This window comes from Halichoerus grypus, chromosome 1 (genome assembly GCF_964656455.1).
Source record: "Halichoerus grypus chromosome 1, mHalGry1.hap1.1, whole genome shotgun sequence".
In the NCBI taxonomy this organism is placed as follows: Eukaryota; Metazoa; Chordata; class Mammalia; order Carnivora; family Phocidae; genus Halichoerus; species Halichoerus grypus.
In genome coordinates this window covers 198,985,378-199,013,366 of record NC_135712.1, presented here as the reverse complement: position 1 = coordinate 199,013,366, position 27,989 = coordinate 198,985,378, and the positions used below count along the sequence as shown (strand labels likewise).

Here is a 27,989-nt window from a genome sequence, read left to right as displayed (position 1 = left end):
TTTCACACAGTGCAAAAATTAGAAACAATATTTATTGTTTCCTGTTAAAATAGGGCGCTCTCATGAGAAAAGAGTGTGTGAAAAGAGCCTTTCCTACACCCCAGGCTTTGTCACTTATCTCAGCAGGCTAGGACTGTTAATTCAAAACCCTTCTTGCTGTGTAGGAGGGAAAGCTCTCCATCTACTCCTGGGAAATTAGGCTACTGTAGTTTTAGTTTTGATTGCTTGTATGCATTTAAAAAGAAAAATCAACCTGACTGTTAACAGGCTAACTGTCCCTAGGCACATTTGCTCAGTCCACCCGGACAGAGAGATGTGGACCTGAAGTCCACATCCCCATGTGCAGGCCAGGATTAAGTGATACCCTGGAAATCTGGTGGGTAGGGATCGAAGAAAACACCAGCTCTTGTTCAGCTGGTTGAAAACATGCATCATGTCTCCAGTGAGAAGCTGAAATTCCCTCTTTCTCGAGTAGTATTTTGGGTGTAGTAGGGCCTATAGTCAACCAGTAGATAGCTCTCTGACCATAGGTGGTATCTGGTCTAGAAGCTACTTCCTCCACCTCCAAATCCTCTTGAGATCCCTTAAATTGACATGAGTAAATTCAAGTTTCAAAATGGCACACCAAGTTGTACCAGGTAGAAGATGTCATTAAGGCAATGGTCTCAACAAGTCCATGTACAGAGCTCTGATCCCACCATTCCCCTCCCTTTGCCCTTTAGGACTCCCTAGTCCTGCCCACCGCTCCTCCTTCGTGATAGCCTCCACCATCCAGAAGCCTTGAGCAGCCTTCAGCCTCACAAGTTGGGGGTGGCCCAATTAAGGAACTTCATGGCAACTTCAAAGCCAAGGAAACAGGCCTGAGAAGGGGTTAGAAGGAAGAAAAAAGCTAGCAGGAGTTGTGACTATCGCAGAGACCCCAGCACCATGCTTGGCTGACCCTGTCAGGACCAGAACCCTTCCCTAACTTCATCAGAACCTCTCCCCAACTTCATTCCCACCCCAGGTCAGGGAATCAAGCTGTGCTTTGGTATTCCTGAGAGGGGAAGAAAATCCATGTCTCACAACTATCCATTTCTGATGACCTAGTCAGGAGATCAAAGCCCCACCTCTCATGGGGCGCCTGCGTGGCTCAGATGGTTGAGTGTCTGCCTTGGCCTTGGGCTGTGATCTCCAAATCCTGGGATCGAGCCCCACGTAGGGCTCCCAGCTCAGCAAGGCGTCTGCTTCTCCTTCTCCCTCTGCCTCTCCCCCTGCTTGTGCTCTTTCTCGCTCTCTCTCAAATGAATAAATAAAATCTTAAAAAAAAAAAAAAGCCCCTCCCCTCAAAGAATCCCAAAGACATCCCCTCCTGAAGCTTCAGGAAAAGAAGCAAATAAGGAGGCTCTGGCCAAGGGTGGGATTTGGGGAAAACTGAACCACCAATCCAATCCTAGGAACAAGCAAAAGTCAGCCCACCTAGACCTTGGAACCTGCTCTAAGCCCTGAAGGGAAAGCCTAGTCCCTGTCTTCCACTCACCGCATTGGCTGGAAAGGCTCGGATCATCACCGCATTGAACCCCTTATACAAGGATGTGACTCCTTCATTCTGGATCAGCTCTCTCAGTACATCTCTGAAACCATTAGGATATTTTCCAGGAGGTGCTGCGGGTGGAATCCAACTGTTAAGGCTTTAGGAAGCTTCCTGACCTGCCTATGGTGACCCACATGGAGATAATTTTATAGTCAAGTCTTCCTGCAGAGTCACTGCATCAGGAAGAGGACACCCTCCAGGTCATCTGGGACCAGTTCACAGACAACACAGTTCACCACCTTGGGACAAACAGACACAATGTCTGGATTACTGATGCTGAGGGAGTGGAGAGGAAGAATGAAGAATATAATAGTCCTTCTGCTCATGAGAAGGCAGCAGAGTTGATTTGACTGCTTATCTCACTTATTTTGTGTTTTGGCCAACAGGAAATGAATGAGTCTAGGTTCCTAGAACACAAATGACTGCAAGGGAAAATGGTCAGACAGACGCTGGGTGCTGCTGTGGATAGTGAGTATCTCTAGGGCCCTAAGAGCTCTGCATCCCATGGGCAGCCAGTTCTGGTACCCACTCCACCCACATCTACCCCACTACCCTCCACTAACCAGTCTGGAAGCGGGACTTGAGCACGTCCGGGGGGATTGCCACAGCCCAGTTGAAGATCCCTGCGATGCCCCCAGCCACCAGGATCCGAGGCACACTGAGCTCACTGACACTGCACAATACCAACCACAGCCCCAGTCAGACAAAGGCTGTGAGTGAGGCATTCAGACCATCCCTCCCTCAGCAGATGGGGCAGTTAGAGAGAGGGAGAAACTGGCCAGAGGGAGGAGGTCCAAGGCCAGGGCTCCTGTGACATAGCAGCCACCACTCCTTGGAGGGGGTTTCATGAACTTGTTTCATATACTTGCTCCAACAGGCGAGGTACAGAGTAAGCAGTGTTAGCTGGGTTTCAGCAGCAAGGAGAGCAAAGTGGACACGGAGCCAGAAACAAGCCCCACTCTACCTTCAGACCCACTCACAGTAAAGGGCAACCAACCCATGACCGAGCAAAGTGGCCTCTGAGTTCTTCTAGTCTCCTTACCTTTTTCCCTCTGGTGTGAGGATATTTTTCAGCCACTCATATGTCATGAAATACATCCCGCTGGCTGGAACATCTGTTAGGGGCAAGAAAGAAGTGAATTAAATGATATAAAATCCTCATGGCTTTCTAGAACTTAGAAGAGCCACACTTGGACTGGCCCTTTCAAGGTTTCCTGGGAAGTTCCTCAGCAGCACCTCCTATGTGCAGTAATCACTTTGCAGTAATTAGATGCTGCTTTGGGGCAAGCACTGGTAAGAGTGAGCACAAACACACATGACATCATTTCACCTTCAAAGTCCCCTCTGAGTGGTCCCCATGGACACACCCACTCCAAGTTACAACTACAGCTAGCCTCTGGCCTTCCTCCAAGCTGCCATGTCAGGACAGGGGTGAGGCTATGTCTGCCTCTCCTACTGCCTCCCCAGCAGGACGTGCCTCTCGAAACCAGGGAGAGCCCCACTGTCCTTAGTCACTCTTCCCCCCCACTCATCCCTCCAGCCACGATTTCTGTCTACTTGCCACTCCCCCATAACTGCCACAATAGTGACTTGCATCCTTGAGGGCCAGCCTGCCAGAAGGATAGAGGTCCTCCCATCCTCATTGGTGTCCATGCTGGCCAGGGGTGAGACTGCCTAAAAAACAGGACATACCATGCCAGCCTTGTCAGAAGTGTAGCTTGTATAGTGCCAAGGCTAATCTGGGGATCCAGGTAAGACCCTCAGTGGCAAATCCACCTCAGATGAGCCCCCCCACAAGGTGACCTCAGGTGGAGAACCTAAAAGGTTACCTCGCATGAGGGTGAGCACTGTCCCTTTGTAGATGCCTCGGATCCCAGATTCCTGGTATAGCTTCTTTGCACAGTCCAAGGCCCCATGGTACTTGGTTTCTCCTGAAGAAGCCTGAATCTGAGAGGGAGGGAAAAAGTCATCAAGTCAGTAGCAGCAACATCCAAGTCAACAGACTCAGCAGGTTACAGAAGATTACAAGGTGAGTGTGGGAGTGGTCATTAGGCATTAGACCAATGAAAGACTTCACTGTCAAACTGGTAGTCATTTGGAACATAGAATATTGGTGGAAATCACTAGGAAATAAGGTTAAATGAAAATATCACAAAGTATGCACACACTGACAAGAAAAAGGTCAACAGAGGAGTTGGAAAATAAGTGGAGGAACTCTTTCAAATACAAGAGCATTCCCAGTAAATCTAGTTGGACAGTCATTCACTCATTCCTTCAATGAATATCCATTGAGCACCAAATCCATTCCAAGCTTTCACTGATCATGAAGCTCGGTTAAGGAAAAGTGAGCAGGAAATGGCTGTTCAGAGCTCTAAGTGCCAGGATAGAGGTCCTCTACAGAGCCAGGGGAGGGCCAAGGAGAAGCCCCCATACCAGTCTCAGGGACCCAGGGCCTAAGAAACAAGAGCTTAAGTAAGGCAGGCAGGGGTAATCCCAGAAAAGATCTGAGAGAAAGAACCCCATGCAAGATCCACATCGAGTACAGAGTGAAGAGGAATCATAACACACAGAGGCATCAACCAAAGAATAATTAAAGCTGGAGAGTTAAGCTTTAACAGTCCCAAGGAGAAACATGAAATAAATATATAAGTCCAACAATTTTCTTACATACTAGCAATAAAAATTTGAAAATAATGGGAAAGAATCCTATTCTAAATAGCAATAAAATATATGTGCATCAAGCAGTAATCGGATTTGCATAAATAAAGCTCTAAAGCACCTCCAGGGGAGATAAAAAAAGAGATGAATAAAACGAGTCATCATGCTGGTTAGGAAAGATTTCATTGGAAAGACATCAATTTTTCTAAAAATAATAAATTTAAGACAATGTCAATCAAGTAATAATGGCTTTTTAAAATATAACTTCCCCAAATGACCTGGGCACATGTAAACCTAGTATGTCTGAGGAATAGCAAGGAGACCCACATGACCAGAGGACACTGGAGCTGACTCACAGTGACATGGGGGGCCAAAGAGGATTGGTATGGAATTGACATGTTATTATCAGAATCTTCTCACCGTTACATGGTGAAGGTGACCTGGAGCAATGTGGATGCAAATGGAGGGACAAGAAGGGACAGACTTGGGATATGTTGAAAGCAAGCTTAGCTGTTCAACAGATGGGATATGTACAGTGAGAGAGAGAGAGGAATCTAGGATGACTCCTGTGCTTTAGAGCTGAACAACTAGAAGGATGGTGTTGCCACCAACTGAGATGCAGAAGGCTGTACGTGGAGCAGTTATTGGGGAAGACCAGGAGTTCATTTTTGCACATGATGACACTGAGGTGCCTATTAGCATCCAAATGGAAATGTTGGATGAACTAGTCTGGAGTTCAGGAAAAGCCTGAATTAGAAATATAACTTCTTCCTGCTAACGTGCAACAAAAAACCCCAGGTGTTTGTTTATTTATTTATTTATTTATTTATTTATTTTTGGTGCAAAAAAGGTAGTTTTATTAAGGCATGGGGACAGGACCCGTGGGCAGAAAGAGCTGCCAAAAACCCTAGACGTTATTTTTAAAGCAAACATGAGAAGACTCTGGAAGTTTGGAGAAAAAGAGAGACTGGCTAGGGGACTTTGAACTTGAGGAATGACATGGTGGTGAGTTCCTTGGATTTTCTTTCTGATATATCTCAGACCTGGAGCTGAGGAAACTGGCAATCCAGGAACGCCAACAAGCATAGACCAGAAAGAAGGCCCAACAAAAGCCTGTGTTCTCTAGACAAAGGACCAAGAAAGGGACAGCTTAGAAAGATAAAAAATTTTTAGACAATAGGGGCGCCTGGGTGGCTCAGATGGTTAAGCGTCTGCCTTCGGCTCAGGTCATGATCCCAGGGTCCTGGGATCGAGCCCCGCGTCGGGCTCCTGGCTCAGCAGGGAGCCTGCTTCTCCCTCTCCCTCTGCCTCTTTCTCTGCTCATGCTCGCTCTCTCTCTCTGTATCTCTGTGTCTCAAATGAATAAATAAAATCTTTTTAAAAAAATAAAAAATAAAATAAAAAATTTTTAGACAATAAACACTCTACTCCAGGCATACACCATAAAAAAAAAAAAAAAAAACTGGGGCCTCACTCCACACCAGCAAACACCAAGTGGGGAGCTTAGACTTCCACCCTTGCAGGGCTCTAATAAGGCACCCAACATGCTGCCAGGGTGGAGTCAGAGAAGGCCAGGTAGGGAACTAGGACTTTCATCCCTGACAGCCGGTAACCAGCACCCTCTTATCCTATGGGGTCAGTGGAGACGCCAGAACTCCCACACCCACCCAGCTGTAAAAAGAAGTGCCCCACCCTGAGGTGCCAACAGGGGCCAAGTAGGAAACCTAGACTTCTATCTCCACCTAGCAGTAACAAGGCAGCATTCTTCCCTTTCCTGCTGGAAGAGTCAGAAAAAGCCAGCTAAAATAGAAAGTTTAAATAAGATCCACAGTCTCAACATAATATGCAAATAACCAGGTTTTGATTGAAAAATCTCTCATCACACCCCAAACCAGGTAGATCTCAAAGTGAAAGGAAAAAGACAGGCAACAGATGACAACACGAAGATAACAGAGACATTATTATTATCTGACAAAGATTTGTTTTGTTTTCTTTGTATTTTTGTTTATCCGACAAAGATTTTAAAGCAGCCATGGTAAAAATCCTTCAATAAGTAATTACAAATATGGTTGAAACAGATGAAAATATAGAAAGCCACAGCAAAGAAATAAAGTCTTAGCCAGAAATAGAAGATGTAAGGAAGAACCAAATGGAAACCATATAATTGAAAAATACAACTGGGAAAAGGAAAGGAAAGGAGAAAAGAAAAATATAACCAAAATAAAAAGCTCAATGGATGGCCCACTCAAGAGCAGAACAGAGGGGCGCCTGGGTGGTTCAGTCGGTTAAGCGTATGCCTTCTGCTCGGGTCATGGTCCCACAGTCCTGGGATCGAGCCCTGCATCGGGCTCCCTGCTAAGCAGGGAGCCTGCTTCTCCCTCTCCCTCTGCCACTCCCCCCTCCCCCCCAACCCCCCAACTCATTCTCTCCCTCTCTCTCTCTGAAATAAATAAAATCTTAAAAAAAAAAAAAAAAAAAAAGAGCAGAACAGAGGCAAGAGAGGAAAAAAAATCAACTGGAAGACACAACAATGGAAAATACCCAATCTGAACAGGAAGAAAACAGACTGAAATAGATTGAACAGAACCTCAAGACCTGTGTGACTATAGGGGCGCCTGGGTGGCTCAGTCGTTTAGTGTCTGCCTTCGGCTCGGGTCATGATCCCAGGGTCCTGGGATCGAGTCCCGCATCGGGCTCCCTGCTCGGCGGGAAGCCTGCTTCTCCCTCTCCCACTCTCCCTGCTTGTGTTCCCTCCCTCGCTGTGTCTCTCTCTGTCAAATAAATAAATAAAATATTAAAAAAAAAAAAAAAAAAAAAACCTGTGTGACTATAACAAAAAATCTAGTATTTGTGGCCTCAGGGTCCCAGAAGAAGAGGAGAAAAGAGGACAGGACTGAAAAGGTACTTGAAGAAATCACCGCCAAAAGCTTCCCAAAACTTCCCCAATGTGGCAAAACATAAACACATAGATTCAAGAAGCTGAGCAAATACTAAACAAAATAAACCCAAATAAATCCATGCAACGACACATCACAAATGAACTTCTGAAAACTAAAGAAAAAGAAAAAATTCTTGGGGTGCCTAGGTAGCTCAGTCAGTTAAGCATCTGATTTTTTATTTTGGCTCAGGTCATCTCAGGGTTGTGAGATAGAGCCCCGCATTAAGCCCCGCTTAAGATTCTCTCTCTCCGGGGCGCCTGGGTGGCTCAGTTGGTTAAGTGTCTGCCTTCAGCACAGGTCATGATCCCAGGGTCCTGGGATCGAGCCCCACATCAGGCTCCCTGCTCAGCAGGGAGCCCTGCTTCTCCCTCTCCCTCTGCCGTCCCCCTGCTTATGCTCTCTCTCTGTGTCAAATAAATAAATAAAATCTTAAAAAAAAAAAGAAAGATTCTCTCTCCTCCTCTGCCCCTCCTCCCTCTAAAAAAAGGAAAAAATCTTAAGAGCGGCCAGAGGAAAATGACACCCTACTTAAACAATCAGAATGACAACAGAAACTAAGGATGATAGAAAGAAATGGCACAGTATCTGCCAGGTACTGAAAGAAAAGAATTGTCAACCCAGAATCCTATGTCTAGCAAAAATATACTTCAGAAATAAAGGGGAAATCAAGCATTCTTAGATGAAGAAAAACTAAGAATTTGTTGCCAAAAGAAGACCTACCCTGAAAGAATAGCTTCGCCCAAAAAGTAGTGAAAGGAAGTTCTCTACACAGAAAACAAACAATGAAAGAAGGAATCCTGAAACATCAGGGAAGGAAGCAAGAACACATTAAGCAAAATTATGGGATGTTGCATAATGATAATATGAGGGACATTATACAGTGATAAAACGGTTAATCTACCAAGAAGACATAGTAATCCAAAATGTGTATGTAACAAACAAAAAAGCTACAAACTGGGGCACCTGGGTGGCTCAGCCATTAGGTGTCTGCCTTCGGCTCGGGTCATGATCCCTGGGTCCTGGAATCAAGCCCCGCCTCGGGCTCCCTGCTCTGTGGGAAGCCTGCTTCTCTCTTTCCCATTCACCCTGCTTGTGTTCCTTCTCTTGCTGTGTCTCTCTCTGTCAAATAAATAAAATCTTAAAAAAAAAAAAAAAAAAGCTACAAACTATGTGCAACAAAACTGATAGAACTGAAAGGGGAAACAGACAAACCAACGATTATACTTGGAGATTTCAACCTCCTCTATCAACAAACTGGTAGAACACAAAGACCGAAAATCAGCAGAGATAGAGAAGAACTCAATATCATCAACCAACAAGATCTAATCGACATTTATAGAACACTCCACCAAATGACAGAAGAATACACCTTCCTTTCAAGTGCCCATGGAACACAGACCAAAATAGACCACGGGCATAAAACAAACCTCAAGAACTTTAAAAGATTTTAAATAATACAGAGTATGTCCTCTGATCACAATGGACTTAAACTAGAAATCAATAATCTCCAATATTTGGAAATTAAACAACACTTTTCTAAATAATTCAAAAAGGAAGTCTCAAAGGAAATTAGAAAACACACTGAACTGACTGGCAATTAATATATAAATTAGAGGTGCCTGGTTAGCTCAGTCAGAAAAGCATGCAACTGCTGATCTTGGGGTTGTGAGTTTGAGCCCCACGTTGGGTATAGAGATTACTTAAATAAGTAAATAAATTTAATATATATATATACATAAAAGTTTGTGAGACACAGCTAAAGGACTGCTGAGAGGAAAGCCATTAGCACTGACTGCATACATTAGAAAAGAGGAAAAGACTCAAACCAACCATCTAAATTCTCACCTCAAAAACTCTTCAAAAAAAAAAGCAAACTAAACCTTAAAAAGCAAAAGGAAGGAAATAATAAAGATATGAGCAGAAACCAATGAAATCGAAAATAGAAACACAGTTGAGAAAAATCAATAAAACAAAGAGCTGCTTTCTTGAAAGGATCAAAAACATTAACAAACCTCTAGTGAGGCTGGCAAAAAAGAAAGAGAAGTCACAAATTGCTATACCAGGAATAAAATAGAAGATACCACCACAGACCCCGTAGACGTCAAAAGGGTAATAAGGGAATACTACAAATACCTCTATACACACAAATTTGACAACATAGATGAAAAAACAAAAACAAACTACCACAATTTGCCCAACAAGAAGTAAGTAATTTGAATAGCCCTGTAACTATTAAGAAAATTGGATTCATAATTTTAAAACTCCTCCCAAAATCCCTAAGCCTAGTTTCATTATACAATTCTACAAAATGTTTAAAGAATTAACACCAATTCTACACAATCTCTCTCAGAAAACAGAAGAGGGAACACTTCCTAATTCATTTTATGAAACTAGTATTATCCTGATACCAAAACCAGATAAAATAATACAGAAAAAATGACAGATTAATATCTTTCATGATTATAGATATAAAAATCTTTAACTAAACATAAGCAAATAGAATTCAGCAATATATAAAAAGAATTATATAACATGTCCAGGTTGGTAGGGTTATTCCAGCAATGCAAAGCTGATTCAATATTTGAAAACCAGCTGATGTAATCCACCATATTAACAGGTTAAAGAAGAAAAATCACATAATCACATCAATCAATGCAGAAAAGTATCTGACAAAAGTCAATATCCATTCATGATAAAATTCTCAGAAAAAGAGTAAAAGAAGGTAACTTCCTCAACTTGATAAAGAGCATCTACAAAAAAAAGTACATCTAACATATTTAATAATGAAATAGTGAATACTAAGACTGGGAACAAGGCAAAAATGTCCATTCTTGTCATTCTGACTCAACATAGTACTAGAAGTTCTAGCCAGTGAAAGAAGGAAATAAAAGTTAAACAGATCAGAAATGAGGAAATAAGACTGTCCCTATTTGCAAATGACATGACTCTCTACATAGGAAATCTCATTGATTTTATTAAAAAAAAAAAAAATCCTAGAACTAACAAGGAATTCAGGAAGGTCACAGGACATAAGATTAACATACAAAAATCAACTGTATTTCTATAAACTAGCTATGAACATGTAGATAACAAAATTAAAATTACAGTACCATTCACAATGCAATTTTTCAAAGTCAAAAAAGAGAAAAGACTTAGGGACTAATATAAGAAAACACGTACAGGACTTATATGCTGAAAACTACACAGTGCTGATGAAAGAAATTTAAAGTTCTAAATAAATGGAGAGATATACTATGTCCATGGATTGGAAGACTCAAAATAATAAGTGTCAATTCCATCCAAAATGACCTATAGATTTAACATAAATCTTAACAAGATTTTTCTCAATTTTCATTTTTTAAAAATTTTATTTATTTATTTGAGAGAGAGAGAGAGTGAGCAAGAGAGATAGCACAAGCCAGGGGGTAGAGGCAGAGAGAGAAGCAGACTCCCTGCTGAGGAGGGAGCCCGATGTGGAGCTCAATCCCAGGACCTTGGGACCATGACCCAAGCTGAAGGCAGACGCTTAACCGACTGACCCACCCAGGCACTCCTTAATTTTCTAAATGATCCTAAAATTTATATGGAAATACAAACGAATTAGAATAGCTAGAACAAGTTTGTTTTTTTGTTTTTTTTAAAGAATAAAGTCGGAGGGATCAGTCTACTCAATTTCAGGACTTAGTATATGCCTATATTAATCAAGATTGTAGTATTAGTGGAGGGATAAACACAGAGATCAATGAAAGAAAAAAGTAGATCCACAAATATGCCCAACTGATTTTTTTTCTTTTTTTTTTTTAAGATTTTATTTATTTATTTGACAGAGAGAGACCCAGCGAGAGACGGAACACAAGCAGGGGGAGCGGGAGAGGGAGAAGCAGGCTCCCCGCTGAGCAGGGAGCCTGATGTGGGGCTCGATCCCAGGACCCTGGGATCATGACCTGAGCCAAAGGCAGACGCTTAACGACTGAGCCACCCAGGCGCCCCTGCCCAACTGATTTTTTTTTTAAGATTTATTTATTTGAGGGAAAGAGCTTAAGTGGGGGAGGGGGAAGGGGAGAGGAAGAGAATCTCAAGCAGACTCTGTACTGAGCACAGAGCCCAATGGGCAGGGCTGCACAGGGCTTGATGTCACCACCCCGATATCACCACCTGAGCAGAAACCAAGAGTTGGGCGCTAAACCGGCTGAGCCACCCAGGTGCCCCTTAACAGAGTCTTTTGAGTAAACAATTTTAATTTGGGGGCACCTGGGTGGCTCAGCCGGTTAAGCATCTGACTTCAGCTCAGGTCATGATCTCAGGATCTTAGGATCCAGCCCTGCGGGCTCCACACTCAGTGCAGAGTCTGCTTGGGATTCTCTCTGCCTCTCCCTCTCCCTCTGCCCCTCCCCTTGCTCAAGCACACGCTCTCTCTCTCTCTCTCTCAAATAAAACAAATATATAAAATCTTTAAAAAAAGAGACTCTGTTAAGAGGATGAAAAAACTATAAACTGGGAGAAAATATTTGCAAACCATGTATATATCAAACCACTAGTATCTAAAATAAAGCACTCTCTCAAAACACAACAATAAAAAAAAATCCAATTAGAAAATGGGCAAAAACATAAACAGACATTTCACCAAAGAGGATACACAGATAGCAAATAAGCATTGAAAAGATGTCCAACATCTTCAGCTATTAGAGAAATACAAATTAAAATGAGATATCACTATACAACTATCAGGATGGCTAAAATTAAAAATAGTGACAGCACCAAATGTTGTTGAGGATGCAGAGAAACTGGACCACTCATACATTGCTGGCAGGAATATAAGATGGCATAGCTACTCTAAGAAACAGTTTGGCAGTTTCTTTAAAAACTAAACATGCAACTACCATATGACTCAACAATTTGTACTCAGGCATTTATCCCAGAGAAACGAAAACTTATTTTCTTAGAAAAACTTCTGAACACAAATGTTTATACCATCTTTATGCCTAATAGTAAAAAACTGGAAGGACAACCCAGATGTCCTTCAATGGATGAAAAGTTAAACACACCATGGACTATTAAAGAGGAATGAACAATTCATACACGCAACAATCTAACAAATCTCCAGAAAATTATGTTGAGTTAAAAAAGCCAAACCAAGGGGCGCCTGAGTGGCTCAGTCGTTAAGTGTCTGTCTTTGGCCAGGTCATGATCTCAGGGTCCTGGGATCGAGCCCCACATCGGGCTCCCTGCTCCACGGGAAGCCTGCTTATCTCTCTCCCACTCCCCCTGCTTGTGTTCCCTCTCTCACGGTGTCTCTCTCTGTCAAATAAATAAATAAAATCTTTAAAAGAAAAAAAAAAAGCCAAACCAAAAAACCTTACTTGGTAAGTTTATTGTAGTGTAATTCTATTTATATAACATTCTTGAAATTATAAAATTAGAGAAATGGCATACAGACTGGTCGTAGCTGGGGTAGTTAAGAACTGGAGTGAGAGAAGGGAAGTGGATGTGGCCATGGCATGATGGAAATGTTCTGTATCTTTACTGTATCAATATCAATATTTTGGTTGTAATATTATACCACAGTTTTACCAGATGTTACCTTTGTGGGAAAACTGGGTAAAGGGTACATGTGATCTCTCTGTATTATTATGATTTTTTCCTTTGTACTATTTTTTACAACTGCCCATAGATCTATAATTATCTCAAAATAAAAAGTTTAATTTAAAAAATACACAAAATTGGAATAAAGGTTGCACTGTTAAAAGCTCAAAAAATACACAAAATTAAATGACAAATTCAAACCATGAAACAGACTTGCCACATAATGATAAGTAATTAACAACCTTAATATGTCCAAAGCTTTTGTAAGTCAAAAAACAAATGCGCAAAGAACACAAACAGGCACTTCACAAAGGAAAAATACAAACAACGAATATTCATCAAAATAATTAACCTCACCACCACTTAAAAGCATGAAAATTTAAAACAATGCAACAATCAGACTGGCAGAGATTGTAAATTAGATGCTGCAGAGTTTGCTGGTAAGTGGTTGCTCTTCTATTACTGACTGGGATAGAAAGTGACAGGCCTTTATAGGCAGATCATTTGGTAATAGGTATTAAAAATTTTTTTTTTAGGGACGCCTGGGTGGCTCAGTCGTTAAACATCTGCCTTCAGCTCCGGTAATGATCCCAGGGTCCTGGGATCGAGTCCCGCATCGGGCTCCCTGCTCAGCGGGGAGCCTGCTTCTCCCTCTCCCTCTGCTGTTACCCCTGCTTGGCTCTCTCTCTCTCTCTGACAAATAAATAACTAAAATCTTTAAAACACACATATACTTTTTTCTTTAAAATATACACCTTTAGGGGCACCTGGGTGGCACAGGTAGTTAAGCGTCCAGCTCTTGGTTTTGGCTCAGGTCGTGATCTCGGAGTCATGAGATTGAGCTCCATGTCAGGCTCCATGCTCAACATGGAGTCTGCCTGGAATTCTCTCTCCCTCTCCCTCTGTCCCTCCCACTCGTTCTCTCTCCCTAAAATAAATAAATAAATCTTTTTTTAAAAAGTATACACCTTTAAACATAATAATTTCAAGTCTGGATAGTTACTCTAAGAAAATAATCAGGTACACATACAAAAACTTATTTACAAAGATCGTCACTATCATACATAATTTGTCATGCCCCCAGATAAGGGATTATTGGGTAAATGACAGCCATGTAATGAAATAATAGGCAGAACATGAAGCTTGAGAAAAATAACCACACAAAAAATTAGGATACATAAAATGAAAAAAGTGGGTTATAAAACTAATGCAGGGACACCTGGGTGGCTCAGTCGGTTAAGCGGCTGCCTTCGGCCCGGGTCATGATCCCAGGGTCCTTGCTCAGCAGGGAGCCTGCTTCTCCCTCTCTCTCCCTCAGCTTGTGCCCTCTCTGTCAAATAAATAAAATCTTTAAAAAAAATAAAAAATAAAATAAAATAAAACTAATGCATTATATGACCCCAATTTTATTTCAAAAGTTAATATTTCTTAATATACGTGTTTACCAAAAAGATTAGAATTCAAAAAGAATGCATAACAGTGGTTACCTCAGTGGGATGGTATCATGGGTGAGAAATACATTTTTTTCTGTGCTTCTTTGCATTATCAAAATTTTCTAGCAAGAATGGTGTGTTAAATCACTTTAGTCATTAAAAGAAAAAAGCAGTAATTTTTTTTTTGTTTTAAAAGGAGCCCCGGGGTGCCTGGGTGGCTCAGTCGGTTAAGCGGCTACCTTCGGCTCAGGTCATGATCCCAGGGTCCTGGGATTGAGCCCCGCATCAGGCTCCTTGCTCAGCGGAGAGCCGGCTTCTCCCTCTCCCTCTGCCTGCCTGCCTGCCACTCCCCCTGCTTGTGCTCTCTATCTCTCTCTCTGTGTCAAATAAATAAATAAAATCTTAAAAAAAAAAAAAAGGAGCCCTGTATGGTAAGGCAGGCAGCCAGTTCACACCCTTGGCCTGTGAAAGAGCCAGGGACTCCAAGGGCACTGAGCCTTTGGGCAACTGGTACAGACATAAGATACAATGGGCAGAAGCAGCCTCCCTTCCACCTCTGAAGAGACATGACTCACCTTTCAGAGTTCCTGAAGTAGCTGTTAATAAGAGTGGATAAGTCTGGAATGACACGTCACAGGTGTGACATTTTGGTTGGTTTGTTATACTGTCCTGGTTCTCGATTCTACTACGACTGCTTCCATGTTCCTGAAAACCTTGAAACTGTTTTGCACACCTGACCTGAAGCCTTTATAAAGGGTGAAAGGACATAAACATCCACACAAAATTGCACACTGAATGGAAAAGGCTAGCCACCTCCCCCCAGATCACATCCCCCCCACCCCAGATCCCATCCTTACCTGTAACAAGCACTTGATCCGTTCTCCAGGGGTCATAATTCCTGTGGTGAATACACCAGATAACATGCCAGCTGCAAATATTTGGGGGTAACTGTATTGAAAACAAAAACCAGAGGCAAGCACCTGTGACTAACCACCCAGGACAGAGGCGATCCCAGCAAAGAGGACGACTTTGTAAGAAAAAATAAGCACTGAGGGTTGGGGGATGCCCTAAATGGGTGATGGGCATTAAGGAGGACACTTGTTGGGATGAGCACTGGGTATTATATGTAAGTAATGAATTACTAAATTCTATTGCTTTAAACCAATACTACACTCTATGTTAACTAACTTGAATTTAAATTAAAAAGAAAAGAAAAAAAAGAAAAAAATAAGCACTTGGACTAGGCAGAAGCCCAGCAGAAATAAGTCATATTTTGCACAAAAGCCAAGTTCTAGGTATATTCTCAGTGCCAAGAGCAATATGAGCTTGGTCAAGAAGGGTACCTGCACACTCAGATGGCCTCACCCACGGGAGAAGCTTTATAGTGAGACACGGTTCCCTCCCCTGGGCCTGCCATGCATGATGACTATGGACAAGTTTTTAGGCTTCACTGAGCCTTGCTTCCCCATTTGTAAAATTCAGGGTTGTGGAAAAAAGCCTCTAACTCAAGATCTGGGTCTCAGTTGACCCCGGTTCCCCTCCAATCTCACTTCCTCTGGACCACCAAGGTCCTGAGAACATTTTAAGCCAAGACACAAGCAGGACAGCATCATGGCTGGTGGAGACAGCTGTGGCCACCTCCACGGGCTGAGGGGCAGCCAGGACAGTTGGAAGGACTAAGATGCTGAGAAAGGCCCAGACAGGGATGGTACCCAGACAGGCATGATGGGTTCTGTGGCCCTCTTGTGCAGGGAATGGTCCCCCAGTGGCCAGAGATACAGACCCTCACCTTGGCCCTCAAAGAATGAACCACACCGAGTATTCGGAGGAGTCTGAGGCTCCAGGCATCTATACCGCCCCGCTCTCTGTGCTACCCCTAGCATCTCCTTTTCTTTCTGGGATTGGTAATACAAGGGTGGCCAGCAGGCAATGGAGCACAAAGCCATAATTAGTATTTCAACAGAGCCCCCACAATTTAAAAAATGTTGCTAAAAATCTTCAGTTACTCTCCAGAGCCTCAGGCCCCTCCTGACCCCAAGCCTCTGCGAGCTGAGCCTTCAGGCAGGTCCCACCCAACAAGGAGCCCAAGATCTGGAGAGTAGATGTCAAACAGGGTTATGGAGACATCTACTGCAGGTTCTTCTCTCCAGGCAGGGCATCAGTTTCAACAGCCCTGTTTTTTCCATATTCTCACCCCAGGCAGGGCCCACACATATACCTCAGGCAGGTAAGTCTACCACACAGGTTGACCGTCTAACAGTCAAGAGAGTTGCTCTCATGCATGGCCTCCTTCACAGGCTCAGTTCACACTACTATCCCCAAGAGGAGCCCTCTCTGCAACTGAACTTCCCCTCATGAGACCAACTGTTCTTTGCAGGATGCCAGACCCCACGTTAGGCATACCCCCATCTCCTGGGAGTAAGGACTTTCCTCTGAATGGGGTCTCTGTGTGTGCACGGGGTACTCTGTAGACACTCTATGACTGCCTGGCCCGTTCTGCCACCTCCCACCCCACCCCAGGTTGGCATCTGTGAGTCTGGACCTCTTGGGCATCCACTCCACGGTCCTGGTAGCACTCATTTCCACACTATCCCTAAATAACATGCAGGGAGGGGAACATGGCAGGGCTGATGTTCAGAATTTAGAACATGGCAAGATTATAGGAGTGGGGTCCCGAGTATCTTGACCTTTGCTCAAGCAGGAAGGCTGTTTCTTTGTACACTGATGTGATTGTACAGGGAATACAAGCCACAGGCCAAAGTACTAACAATGACCCCACTGGAGGTTTTAGTGCATGGTCCTGGTACAGGTAGGAACTGGCACATGAGCTAGAAGACCAGGTGCTCAGAGAGGACATGTGTCCATGAGATATTTGGACTACCAACAGTCAAACACAACTTCAAAAGGACCCCCCACATGTCCACATTTGTGGCCACCTGTGGCTATTTATAGAAGCTGGGCACATTCAAGGGTCACAAGGACTCCAGAAATAGTTTCATATTACAAGCATCTGTATCTACGTCCTAGACCCTTACTCAGCATGCTGTGGCCTGAAGTAGTGACAGAAAACAACCACATAGCACCCTGGGCTTCCTCCTTTGAGCTCCTGGATCTCAAGCCTGGCTAAGCCTCTGGGGGTTCAGTGCTGCCTGTAACTCCTCCCAGGAGTTGTCACCTTGCAAGTCTCAGACTGAGCCACCTTGCTATCCCACGTTTCCATTCAGAATTCCCCTGCATCCTAAGAAGCTGGTCTGATGAAAAGTACAGCACAGGGAATATAATATAGTCGATAATACTATAACAACTTTGTATGGTAGCAGATGGTGACTACACTTACCATCGGGAGCACTTCATAATGTGTATAATTGTTGAATTACTATGTTAGACACCTGAAACTAATATTATATGTCAACTATATTTCAATTAAAAGTTAAAAAATGCCTGGGTGGCTCAGTTGGTTAAGTGTCTGCCTTTGGCTCAGGTCATGATCCCAAAGAGCCGACCTGCTCAGCAGGGAGTCTGCTTCTCACTCTGACCCTACCCCCCTCTCATGCTGTCTCTCTCTCACTCTCTCCCTCAAATAAATAAACAAAATCTTTTTTTAAAAAGTTAAAAAATGTTTAATTTTTAAAAAGTTGACCTGTTTTTATTAACTACTTTGTAAATTCTGAGCTGTAATCCTGACTCATGTGCCTCTTCATACCCAAATCCAACTTCTTAAAGTTTATGAAATGAAAATACACTAATTTATTGCACTTAACAGAGAAACCAGTATCTGAAATAATTATAATCATATGATAAAAATGATGTAAAACAAAAGTTGAGACCTTCCCTTTTCCCAACCAGGTGACGGAAAACAAGGTTGCCTCTGTCTTGACTGCAGCACCAGGAACTGTTCATGGTATTTTATACACATTGTAGCATTCAGACCTCCCAATGCTATGGGGTTGGTATTACTTATACCCCTAGTAAGATACTACTTCATAGAAGAAATTATGACAGTCTGATAGGGAGGAGGGGGGGAGGGCTCTGGGTTGTTTTCTTTTTCCCTTTGGTTCACAGGGCAAAAGAAACTCAAGTCCCTCCCTCATGTGGAGCAACGCAGGAGCCAGTGTTAGGGGCCCAGGAGGACAGCCACCCCCTATCTGCTGAGATTTTTTCCTTTAACCCATGTCACATCACCAGGCAGAACAGCTTCAAGTGCTCCAGACTTGTAAGTACTTACCTAAGCACATCCTCTGGGCATTTCTGTTGTAGTTTCTTCCCCAAACCAAACCCAAAGAAGCACACGGCGAACATAGGGGTGACCCCAATGATGGGGGCAGCCATGCCCCGATATAGCCCCGTGATGCCCTGCAAGGAATCATAGAAGCAGAAGCTGTTTATAGACACAACTACACTTCATACCGCTGAAACGGGGAAGTAGTGTGTCCTCTAACCTGTGGCTTCCTTCACCTCTTCTCCAAGCAAAGAGAGCTTTAAATAGGAAGAAAACCCCAGAAATAGTTGTCCTCTTATACACCACTGAAGAAACTGGAAACAGCTTTCATTCTGGAAGACAATCTGGCAATATGCAGCATACTCTTTCATCAGGAAATTCTCTGTCGAGAAATTTATTCTAAGAAAATACTCAGAGATGTAAAAAGAGAATGACATCAGGCAACCATAAGCTCCCAAAATTTTGGAATAAACCAAAAAACTCCCAAATAGGACACTACCAAGACAAACGATGGGAATTTCATAAATGGACTACCACAGCTATTAAATCGCATTGTAACATGAGAAGAGACTACTAGGTCTACTTAGAGACCACTAAAAAAGCAGGCTAAAAAACAGGATGTACGATGTGATCTGACTTCCTTGGAGTGAGACGACAGGTAACTAAGAAGTTTTTGTATTTTCCAAGTATTAAGACGTGGGGGTTTTATTGTTAGAAACAATATTAAGACCGCACATCAATTTTCACTCATACAGTTTGGTGATAAAATCAACTTTGTAGTAGCCAATACATAGACAGATATCCCAACCAAACAAGGTTAGCAAACCAGGGAAGAGGAAGATTTGGGACCCAGGAGACCGGGGTTCAGCACAAGAGAGGTGAATGGGGTTTCCAAGATGGCATTGAGTACTGTCAGTTTAGAAAGAAGCCAGTCCACATGGGAGTATGAGGATGGAGGACTCCAGAAGGGATGTTTCCGAGAAAAACAAAGCAGAACAACTCACAGTGGAACAACAGATTTAACTGTTTTGGCAGTGTGGAAAACCAAACAGAAAGGTACGTCACAGAGCTTTTCAGATATAGGGTAACAGAGACAGCAATTCAAAGAAACATAAGCAAAAGAAACTGACACAATTACTAACCCAACCGCAAGTAAAACAGTCACACAAGAAATAAAATGTACCTCAGAGTACATTAGTTAGTTAACAGGAAAAAACGTATATGAAGTTGTAATCATGAAAACTGAATTGGATTAAACCACAAAATATGATAAAATTATATGGGCAGGGCAGAAAGAAGGGATAAAGGAATGTAAGACTTAAAATCATCTACCACAAACCGGTAGCTAAAACATGTAAGGATGTATAAAATATAGTAGTAAATATATATTATTTAGGTAGAAACAGCACAAACTGGAAGAGCTGAAAACAGCTGCCTCTGGAGAAGGGGGAATAAATCACTTTGCTACTTTGTTACAAGCCTTTTAATAACAAACCCAAGTGCTTGTATCACTTCAATACAACATAAGGAATAATTTTTTAAAGATTTTATTTATTTATTTGAGAGAGAGAGAGAGTGAGAGAGCGAACAAGCGGGGCAACGAACTAAGCCACCCAGGCGCCCCAATAAGGAATAATTTTAAAACCAAAACTAAAAGGGCATCTGGGTGGCTCAGTCAGTTGGGCATCCGGCTCTAGGTTTTGCTTGGGTCATGGTCTCAGGGTCGTGAGATCCACACTCAGCTCAGAGTTTGATTGGGATTCTCTCTCCCTTTCCCTCTGCCCCTCCCCCAGCTTGTGCACTTGTGCACGCTCACACACACTCATGCTCACTCACTCTCTCTCAATAAATGGATAAAATCTTAAAAAATATATTAAAACTGTTCCTTGGGGCACCTGGGTGGCTCAGTTGGTTAAGTGTCTGCCTTCGGCTCAGGTCATGATTCCAGGGTTCTGGGACTGAGCCCCACATTGGGCTCCCTGCTCAGTGGGGAGTCTGCCTTTCCCTCTCCCCCTCCCCTTGCTCCTGTTTGTGCTCTTGCTTTCTCTCAAATAAATAAATAAAATCCGAAAAAAAAAAAGCTGTTCCTTAAGAGAGAGCTGCAGGTCGGGTGCCTGGGTGTCTCAGTCCATTGACTTCAGCTCAGGTCCTAATCCCAGGGTCTTGAAATTGAGCTCTGCATTGGGCTCACGCTCAGCGCAAAGTCAGCTTGTCCCTTTCCCTCTGCTCATCCCCCACCCTGGCTCATGCTCACACACGCTCTCTTCAAATAAATAAATAAAATCTTTTAAAAAGAGAGAGAGAGCTTCAGGAGAAACAGGGTGGTGCTACACACTGGGAGGGTCCACAGACACAGGCTGAAGGACCTGTCTCTCTGCAGACTCTGGGCATTCACAACCAGCCTTCCAAAGGGGCCAGTTGTACCAGTCAGCACTCCTGGATCCTGCAAAGGTCTAACATTGCCACAGGCTGTAAGCAGACTCTCTGAGGACAAAGTGCAAAGGCAGTAAACTGGAAAGAATGAAGGGGAAAAAGAAGGTTCTGAGGAGGATCTACAAAAGCAGCATGTGACAAAATCCTTCCAAAGCCCACAGCTCCCCGCCTGGGCTGAGAAGGATGCCCAAGTCCTAAGGCGCTAAGCCCATGCCTCCTGACAACTCCACTAGCCTTCCTTCCACTGTGCTGGCGCACCCACCCACTTCCATGCAGCACCAAGACCTCCGGGAGCTTTAGAAAGCGGAGAGCTCAGTCTGCACAGCAAAGCTGGGACACGTACACATATGGACTAAGGAAGCCTATTCAACTCTGCAGGGAATTGGGTTTATACAAGCCATTCTCACCAAGCCCCCAGGACCCAGCACACTGCCAAGCCGCTAACCATGTACTCAGTGTCTGTTGACAAGACGCATATAATCCTGCCTCTCTTCCTCTAGGGCAGAGGACTCTGAGCAGACCCAAAGCCTAAAGCCTCAGTCAGACACTGGTCAGGTTCTGCTCTGGGCAGCACAGAAGAAAAGGCAGCACCACCTCAGGCATGGGTCCTACAGGAACCCTGGGAACAACTTCTCCCCCAAGGATGAGTCCATCACTTAACCAGCATCCCCTCTTTATCTGGGTGACATCTACTTCTCAGTTTCTCTACATTTAATAAGGACTGTATGTTTAATAGTGTATTTATATGAGAGTTATATTTTAGGAAGCAAAGGAAAAGTTCTCAACAAGGTCTTTTAACATATGTACTAATGAAGTGAGTAATAAATATCACTAGTAAAAAAACTTTTTAAAAATCCTATGTTTTCAGAGGCGCCTGGGTGGCTCAGTCAGTTAAATGTCTGCCTTTGGCTCATCATGATCCCAGGGTCCTGGGATCGAGCCAGGATCCCTGCTCAGCAGGGAGTCTGCTTATCTCTCTCCCTCTGCTCCTCCCCTCCCCCCTCCCCTGCTCAGGTGCTCTCCCTCTCTCTCTTTCAAATAAATAAAACCTTTAAAAATAAATAAATAAATAGGGGCACCTCGGTGGCTCACTCAGTTAAGCATCTGCCTTCTGTTCAGGTCATAATCCCAGGATCCTGGGATTGAGCCCTGCATCGGGCTCCCTGCTCAGCAGGGAGCCTGCTTCTCCCTCTCCCTCTGCTGCTCCCCCAGCTTGTGCTCTCTCACGTGTACTCTCTCTCTCTCTCAAATAAATAAATAAAATCTTTAAAAATAAAAATATAAATAAATAAAATCTCATGTTTTCACTCTAAGAAATACCTGAAAAGTTATTATGTAATTCAATAACCCCAAACAAATTTAGTGTCTTTGTCTAGGGGTTTGAAGACTCACTGGCTTCTCTCACTGTTCCTCAGACTGGCTGACTTTTCCTCTAGACTTCACATGAACTTCTTTTTTTTTTTTTTTTTAAGATTTTATTTATTTATTTGACAGAGAGATAGAGAGAGAGAACAAGTAGGCAGAGAGGCAGGCAGAGGGAGAGAGAGAAGCAAGCTCCCCGCTGAGCAGGGAGCCCGATGCGGGGCTCGATCCCAAGACCCTGGGACCATGACCTGAGCCGAAGGCAGCCGCTTAACCGACTGAGCCACCCAGGCGCCCCTATATGAACTTCTTTATGACTACATTTTTTTCCTTTTCTTTTCTCTTTTCTTTCTTTCTCTTTTTTTTTAAGTATGCCCAGCATAGGGCTTGAATTCATGACTGTGAGTTCAAGAATCACATGCTCCACCAACTGAGCCAGCCAGGCACCCAGAGACTTTACGTGAACTTGTGACACTGACCTCTATTGAACCGACTGATCCAGATTTGTATTTTCTTCCATTTCACATCTCTAATTATTCCCCACCAATTCCCTCTGGGCTAATTCTGCCTTCCAAATGAGAGAACGATTTTATTAGCTTCAGTCTTCCATATAAAACAGTGGCTGGAACTATCAAAGACTCCAGCGCCACAACAGGAGGGCACAGGATGGCACAATGAGACAGCAGCAGCTAAGCGCTAGCCCTCCAGCAGAAAGTCACTCTCTCCCCCCCAGGGGGAGAACAAACCAGCTCTGTGAATGTGGTCCTCTGAGTAGGAGGAGTGCCCAGCACTTGGATACCATACCTCTCTAACAAGAGTCTTCCGGAAGCAGTCAAAGGTCCCAGAATACATGGGAGGCTGTCCAGGCAAACTCGGGGGCTGTGTCTGCAGTCGGACCTGAAAACAGAAGTGAAAATACAGTCAGCTCCCAGAAAGAGAACTTCCTGCCAAACTCTGAACAGAGAAAGCCGTGCCTATGTACGTGTCTTCGGCATTCACTTAGCCTGCTAGATTCAGACTTCTCTTTCTTCCAGTTTATCCAAAGTCTGCACTCACAGGTCACGAGTAGCATGCTTTTTTCCCCCTCATCCAGTTACTTCCACCATTTATTTCTTACCTAATGGATCCCACAGGGACCCAATAGGATAGGTATTCCCAGCTTACAGATGAGAAGACTGGGTTTAGTGCCAGTAATAAGGCCTGGCTGATGCAAAGCTCCAGCTCCTGCCACCCCCGCCCCTTCCATCTGTGGTGGCATGCTTGTGGTTAGGTAAGGCACTCCACAGAGGCATTCTGGAGTAAGGTGGATTTAATCCTACTTTTCTTGGTTCTCATCCTTCTCGGCCTTTTGGTATATCCAATGCTTCAAACTATGTCTTCTTGAAACCTCCCTTCTTTATCTCCTTTTCTACTCCAGGCATTCTTCAAGGCTTAGCGCCCTACCCAACTGGTCCACAATCCCTTTCAGAAAACTCAGACTGCAGGGCTTCAGCTTCTACTCAGTGATGACTATCACTTGGTCATCTCCGGACCTTCTTTCCCATCTTTAGGGCTACATTTCCAACTGCCTGGAGAAGATCTCCCTACTCAAATCACCTCTGGAATCTCACCCTCCTAAAGAATGTGCCCTTTCCTGGGTAGCTCAGTCGTTAAGCGTCTGCCTTCGGCTCAGGTCATGATCCCAGGGTCCTGGGATCGAGCCCCGCATCGGGCTCTCTGCTCAGCAGGAAGCCTGCTTCCCCCTCTCCCACTCCCCCTGCTTGTGTTCCCTCTCTCACTGTGTGTCTGTCAAATAAAAGAAAAAAAAGAATGTGCCCTTTGTGCCAGAGCCACCTAGCCATCCTTTCTCAGAATTTGAAACCATAGCATCACCTCCGACTACTTCCTGTTGCTCTTGACATGGGCACCAAGTCTGTTAAAGTGGTCCTTCGAGATTCTTCCAGAATCCTAATTTCTTCCTCTCTCTCTCTGAGTTCTCTCCCAGAGCAAGTTGTAAACCATTTTCAATTATGTCCACTAATTCTTTGATGCTCTTTCCCCTTCAAAGGTCAGTCCTAATTCATTCCCCTTAAATGTGGACCAGACTCAGTGAACTCACTTCTATCAAGTAGAGTGTGGTGGTATTGATGCTATATGACTTCCAAGGCTAGGTGATAAAAAGGCCAGGTTCTGCCTGTCTCTATCGCAGGTTATCTGCTTTGGGGGAAGTCAGCCACCATGTCATGAGGACACGCAAGCAGCCTAGAGAGGCCATGTGTGGAGGAAAGAAGGCCTCCTGACACAGCCAGCACGAACATGCCAGCAAGTGAATGAACCACATGGAAACCAATCCTTCAGATGACTGCAGTCCCAAACAACACCTATTATGGGGGGGAGGTGCACTGTCTTTGGTCCACTACCTTTTTTTTTTTTAAAGTAATCTCTACACCCAACGTGGTAGTCAAACTCATGACCCCAAAATCCAGAGTGACATGCTCTCTGATTCTTGATTTCGGCTCAGGTCATGATCTCAGGGTCCTGGGATCAAGCCCCGCATCAGGCTTCTCTCCCTCTATACCTCTGCCCCTCCCCCTGCTTGTGTTGGAGCACTCTCTCTCTCAAATAAATAAAATATTAAAAAAAAAAAAAAGTCACATGCTCTACCAACTAAGCCAGCCAGGCAGCCTGGTTCAGTACTTTTTTTTAATGGCTTTATTAAGATATAATTTACATACCAAAAATTCACCCTTTTAAAGGGCACAATTCAATGGTTTTTAGTATTTTGAATTGTGCAACCTTCCTTAAAATCAATTTAGAACATTTTCATCACCCCAAAAAGAAACACCACACCATTAGTAGTTACTCCCCATTCCTCTTTCCAATCAGCTCTTGGCAATCACTTATCTACTTTCTGTCTCTATAAATTTGCCTAATATTTACTGAATATTAAGTCCTTTGCCCATTTTTTAATTGGGCTATTTGTCTTTTTATTGAGTTATAAGAGTTCTTTACACATTCTGGATCCCAGCCAACATCTGCAACCTCACAAGTGACCCTGAGCCAGACTATCTGCCTAAGCTGTCCCCAAAATCCTGCCTCACAAAGATTGTGAGAGTTAATGACTGCTGTTGTTTCATATCACTAAATTTTGGGGTAAGTTGTTATACTGCAATAGATAACTGATATACCCAGTTACTTCTGCAGTCTATTTCCTGGCTGTTTTTCCTGCTCAGAGTTCTGCTTCCAAGTCCTTCTCAGATTGTTATCATACTAACTTTTTCAAAACACCATTTTCAGCATGCTGTTCCTCTGTTTCTTTAGAATCTCTTATTCTCATATTTGTTAGGGCCTCACTTGTCACAATAAGGAATCACTCTCTAGGCAATGGAGAGGACATGCAAATCTGAGTTTATAGGACAGAATAGTAGAAATGTCCAGAGGCTCCCACTGCTTTATATCTAAAATCCCTTATATTGGCTTTCAGATCCTCCATGGTCAGACACAACCTCCCTCACTTGGTAGGGAGGGAGAAGTGGATCAAAACTGTTGATCCTTTCTGTTATTTTGTGTAAATCTCATCCTTGTCCCATCATGACAATGGCCATCCAAGCCAGCAAGAACATTAAAGTACCCCATGGTTGGGGCGCCTGGGTGGCTCAGTCAGTTAAGCATCTGCCTTCGGCTCAGGTCATGATCCCAGGGTCCTGGGATCGAGCCCCACATCGGGCTCCTTGCTCAGCGGGGGACCTGCTTCTCCCTCTCCCACTCCCCCTGCTTGTGTTCCCTCTCTCACTGTGTCTCTCTCTGTCAAATAAATAAATAAAATCTTAAAAAAAAAAAAAAGTACCCCATGGTTGATGTTATTTTACAGCCTGATTCCCACTGCCAAGCCTGTATCTGCCTTCACTCTTGCCCTCCCCAGGCCCAGAATGTCTGGGTTTTTCTACTTCTCCAGTCAGAGCTCAGCCAGCCCTTAGCCACCTGCCATACAGCCTTTCCAAGCTCCAGCTCCGTCTTAGGCCGTAACTAGTGACCTTGGACCTTTGAAGGTGCTCCTAGACCAGGCTTTGACTGGAGCCCATGTGGCTCTCTGAGGTCAAAAGGCCTGCAATCAGCAATTTGTGGTTTTGTTTAAGCTTAAAAGAGGCTTTCTGGCTGATAAAAGTGCCGGGAACATTTTCAGTCATTTACACTTCAGTACAGAGATCACTGGGCCCTTCCTGAAAGTCACATCTGTGGGGAGGAAGGGCAAGAGGACATAGAATTTAAGAGCAACATTTGTGTAAAGCAGCCAAGAAGGGTTTTGTTTTGTCTCAAGAGAGGTCCCAAATGCCTGGAACTAACAAGAAGTCTGGCTACATGGCTCAAGAGTAGGATGAGAGACCAGACACTTCTCTCTTACTAGACAGTGCTGCCTAAAACGACCACTTTCTGGGAAGCACTAACACACACAGCATTTACCATCAGCTGAATAACATCTGATTTTATGTTTCACGGTGCCCTAACCAGCCTGGTTGTTTTAAACCTGACCTTCCTGTAGAATGACTCCGACTCTTCCCCCAGATGAACGGCAGCAAAGAGGTTGCTGCCCAAACCTGCCAAGAGGAAATGTCCCCAGAGCAATCTCCTGGGGAAGAAACCCAACCAATATTCTAATAAATCCCCTACACAGACTTCCCACTCTGCAAGACTTATGTCTGCTCCCCACAGGCTCACCCTGGACATGATATGTCAATTTCCTCCAAATGTGTGTCCAGAAGTAAGGTTAGAAAACTCGGATAAAGTTTCGAATTCTAAGTCGCAGGGCATGGACTTTGGTCTCCAGGCAGGCCTTGCTAAAAGTGCTAAAAGTGGGAAGAATTGAGGCAGAATGTGAGGAAAACCAGGGAACTGGTCCTCCTGAGTTTCCTCCTTCCCAGAGCCTGTTTGATTATGGCTTCCTCCTGTGGGAGTTGTGAGGATAATCCTGGCCCTGGGCAAAATCAGTCACTTGCTTTCCTTGGAAGGGATTAAATCTCTGAGGTTATCATCACCTCCCACCAGAGGCCTGTCAGGTTAACCGGAGGTGACAGGCTGAAGATGGCCAACCCCCAGCGGGCAAAATGAGGAGTTGGTGATGCGGGCCCAGAGAATGTCAAAAGACATCTCTAGAATAACTGCGCCTCTGCCTAGCTCTCTTTCTGAGGAGGGCTTTAACAGGTGACCTGTTTCAATCCTGCTGATAATGTTATAAGTTTGCTGATATCAGAGCTTTGAGGAGGCGCTTTTTCTTTCCTATCCCCAGAGAAGTGGCGCAGGGTCAGGAGAGGATGCCGGACAGAGAACTTTAAATCAGAGCCCTTGATGGACGGTTAGATGCTGCTCTCTCTGCGCTTCCCCCCACCCCCCGATCCTCGAAAAGAGTGAAAGGGAGATTCCCTAGACTTCTCATGTAAACTCCCACGGGCCCCGCTTCTATCCCGGGCTGCGCCTCGTGGGAGAGGCTACTGTCTGTGCCCTTCTCGGGCCTCCTCCCTCCAGCCGGCGCCCCAGCCACCTCGCACCTTGACGGTGTCCAGCGGGTGCCCCACAAATACCAGGCACATGCCGCCAAAGCCGCCGGCCAGCAGGTTCTTGAGCGGGCTGATGGGCTTCGCTTCGTCGGCCATGGCCCGTCCGTCCACCTCACCGGCAGTGTGTCGGTCTGTTCCGAACCCGTCCTGCTCCATAGCCCCAGCCACAGTGCCTGCAGCGCCGACCTTTCACCCACTTTCGGGTGGGCGGGGCAAGAGCCGGAGACAGGTTGGGAGGAGGGCCCAGGCTGCAGGGTC

General features: G+C 44.2%; 1 protein-coding gene across 1 annotated transcript; it reads right to left on the bottom strand.

Moving 5' to 3' along the window:
• Window positions 1-13: 13 nt before the first annotated feature.
• SLC25A20 (solute carrier family 25 member 20) lies at window positions 14-27,989 on the bottom strand. Its single transcript, XM_036079752.2, has 9 exons — window positions 27,723-27,989; window positions 23,005-23,097; window positions 18,412-18,539; window positions 15,044-15,134; window positions 3,403-3,520; window positions 2,616-2,688; window positions 2,137-2,246; window positions 1,520-1,644; window positions 14-860 (listed from the first exon to the last, which is right to left on the bottom strand). Exons 1-9 carry the CDS (start codon window positions 27,885-27,887, stop codon window positions 798-800), a joined length of 966 nt encoding a protein of 321 aa, XP_035935645.1. The 5' UTR covers window positions 27,888-27,989; the 3' UTR covers window positions 14-797.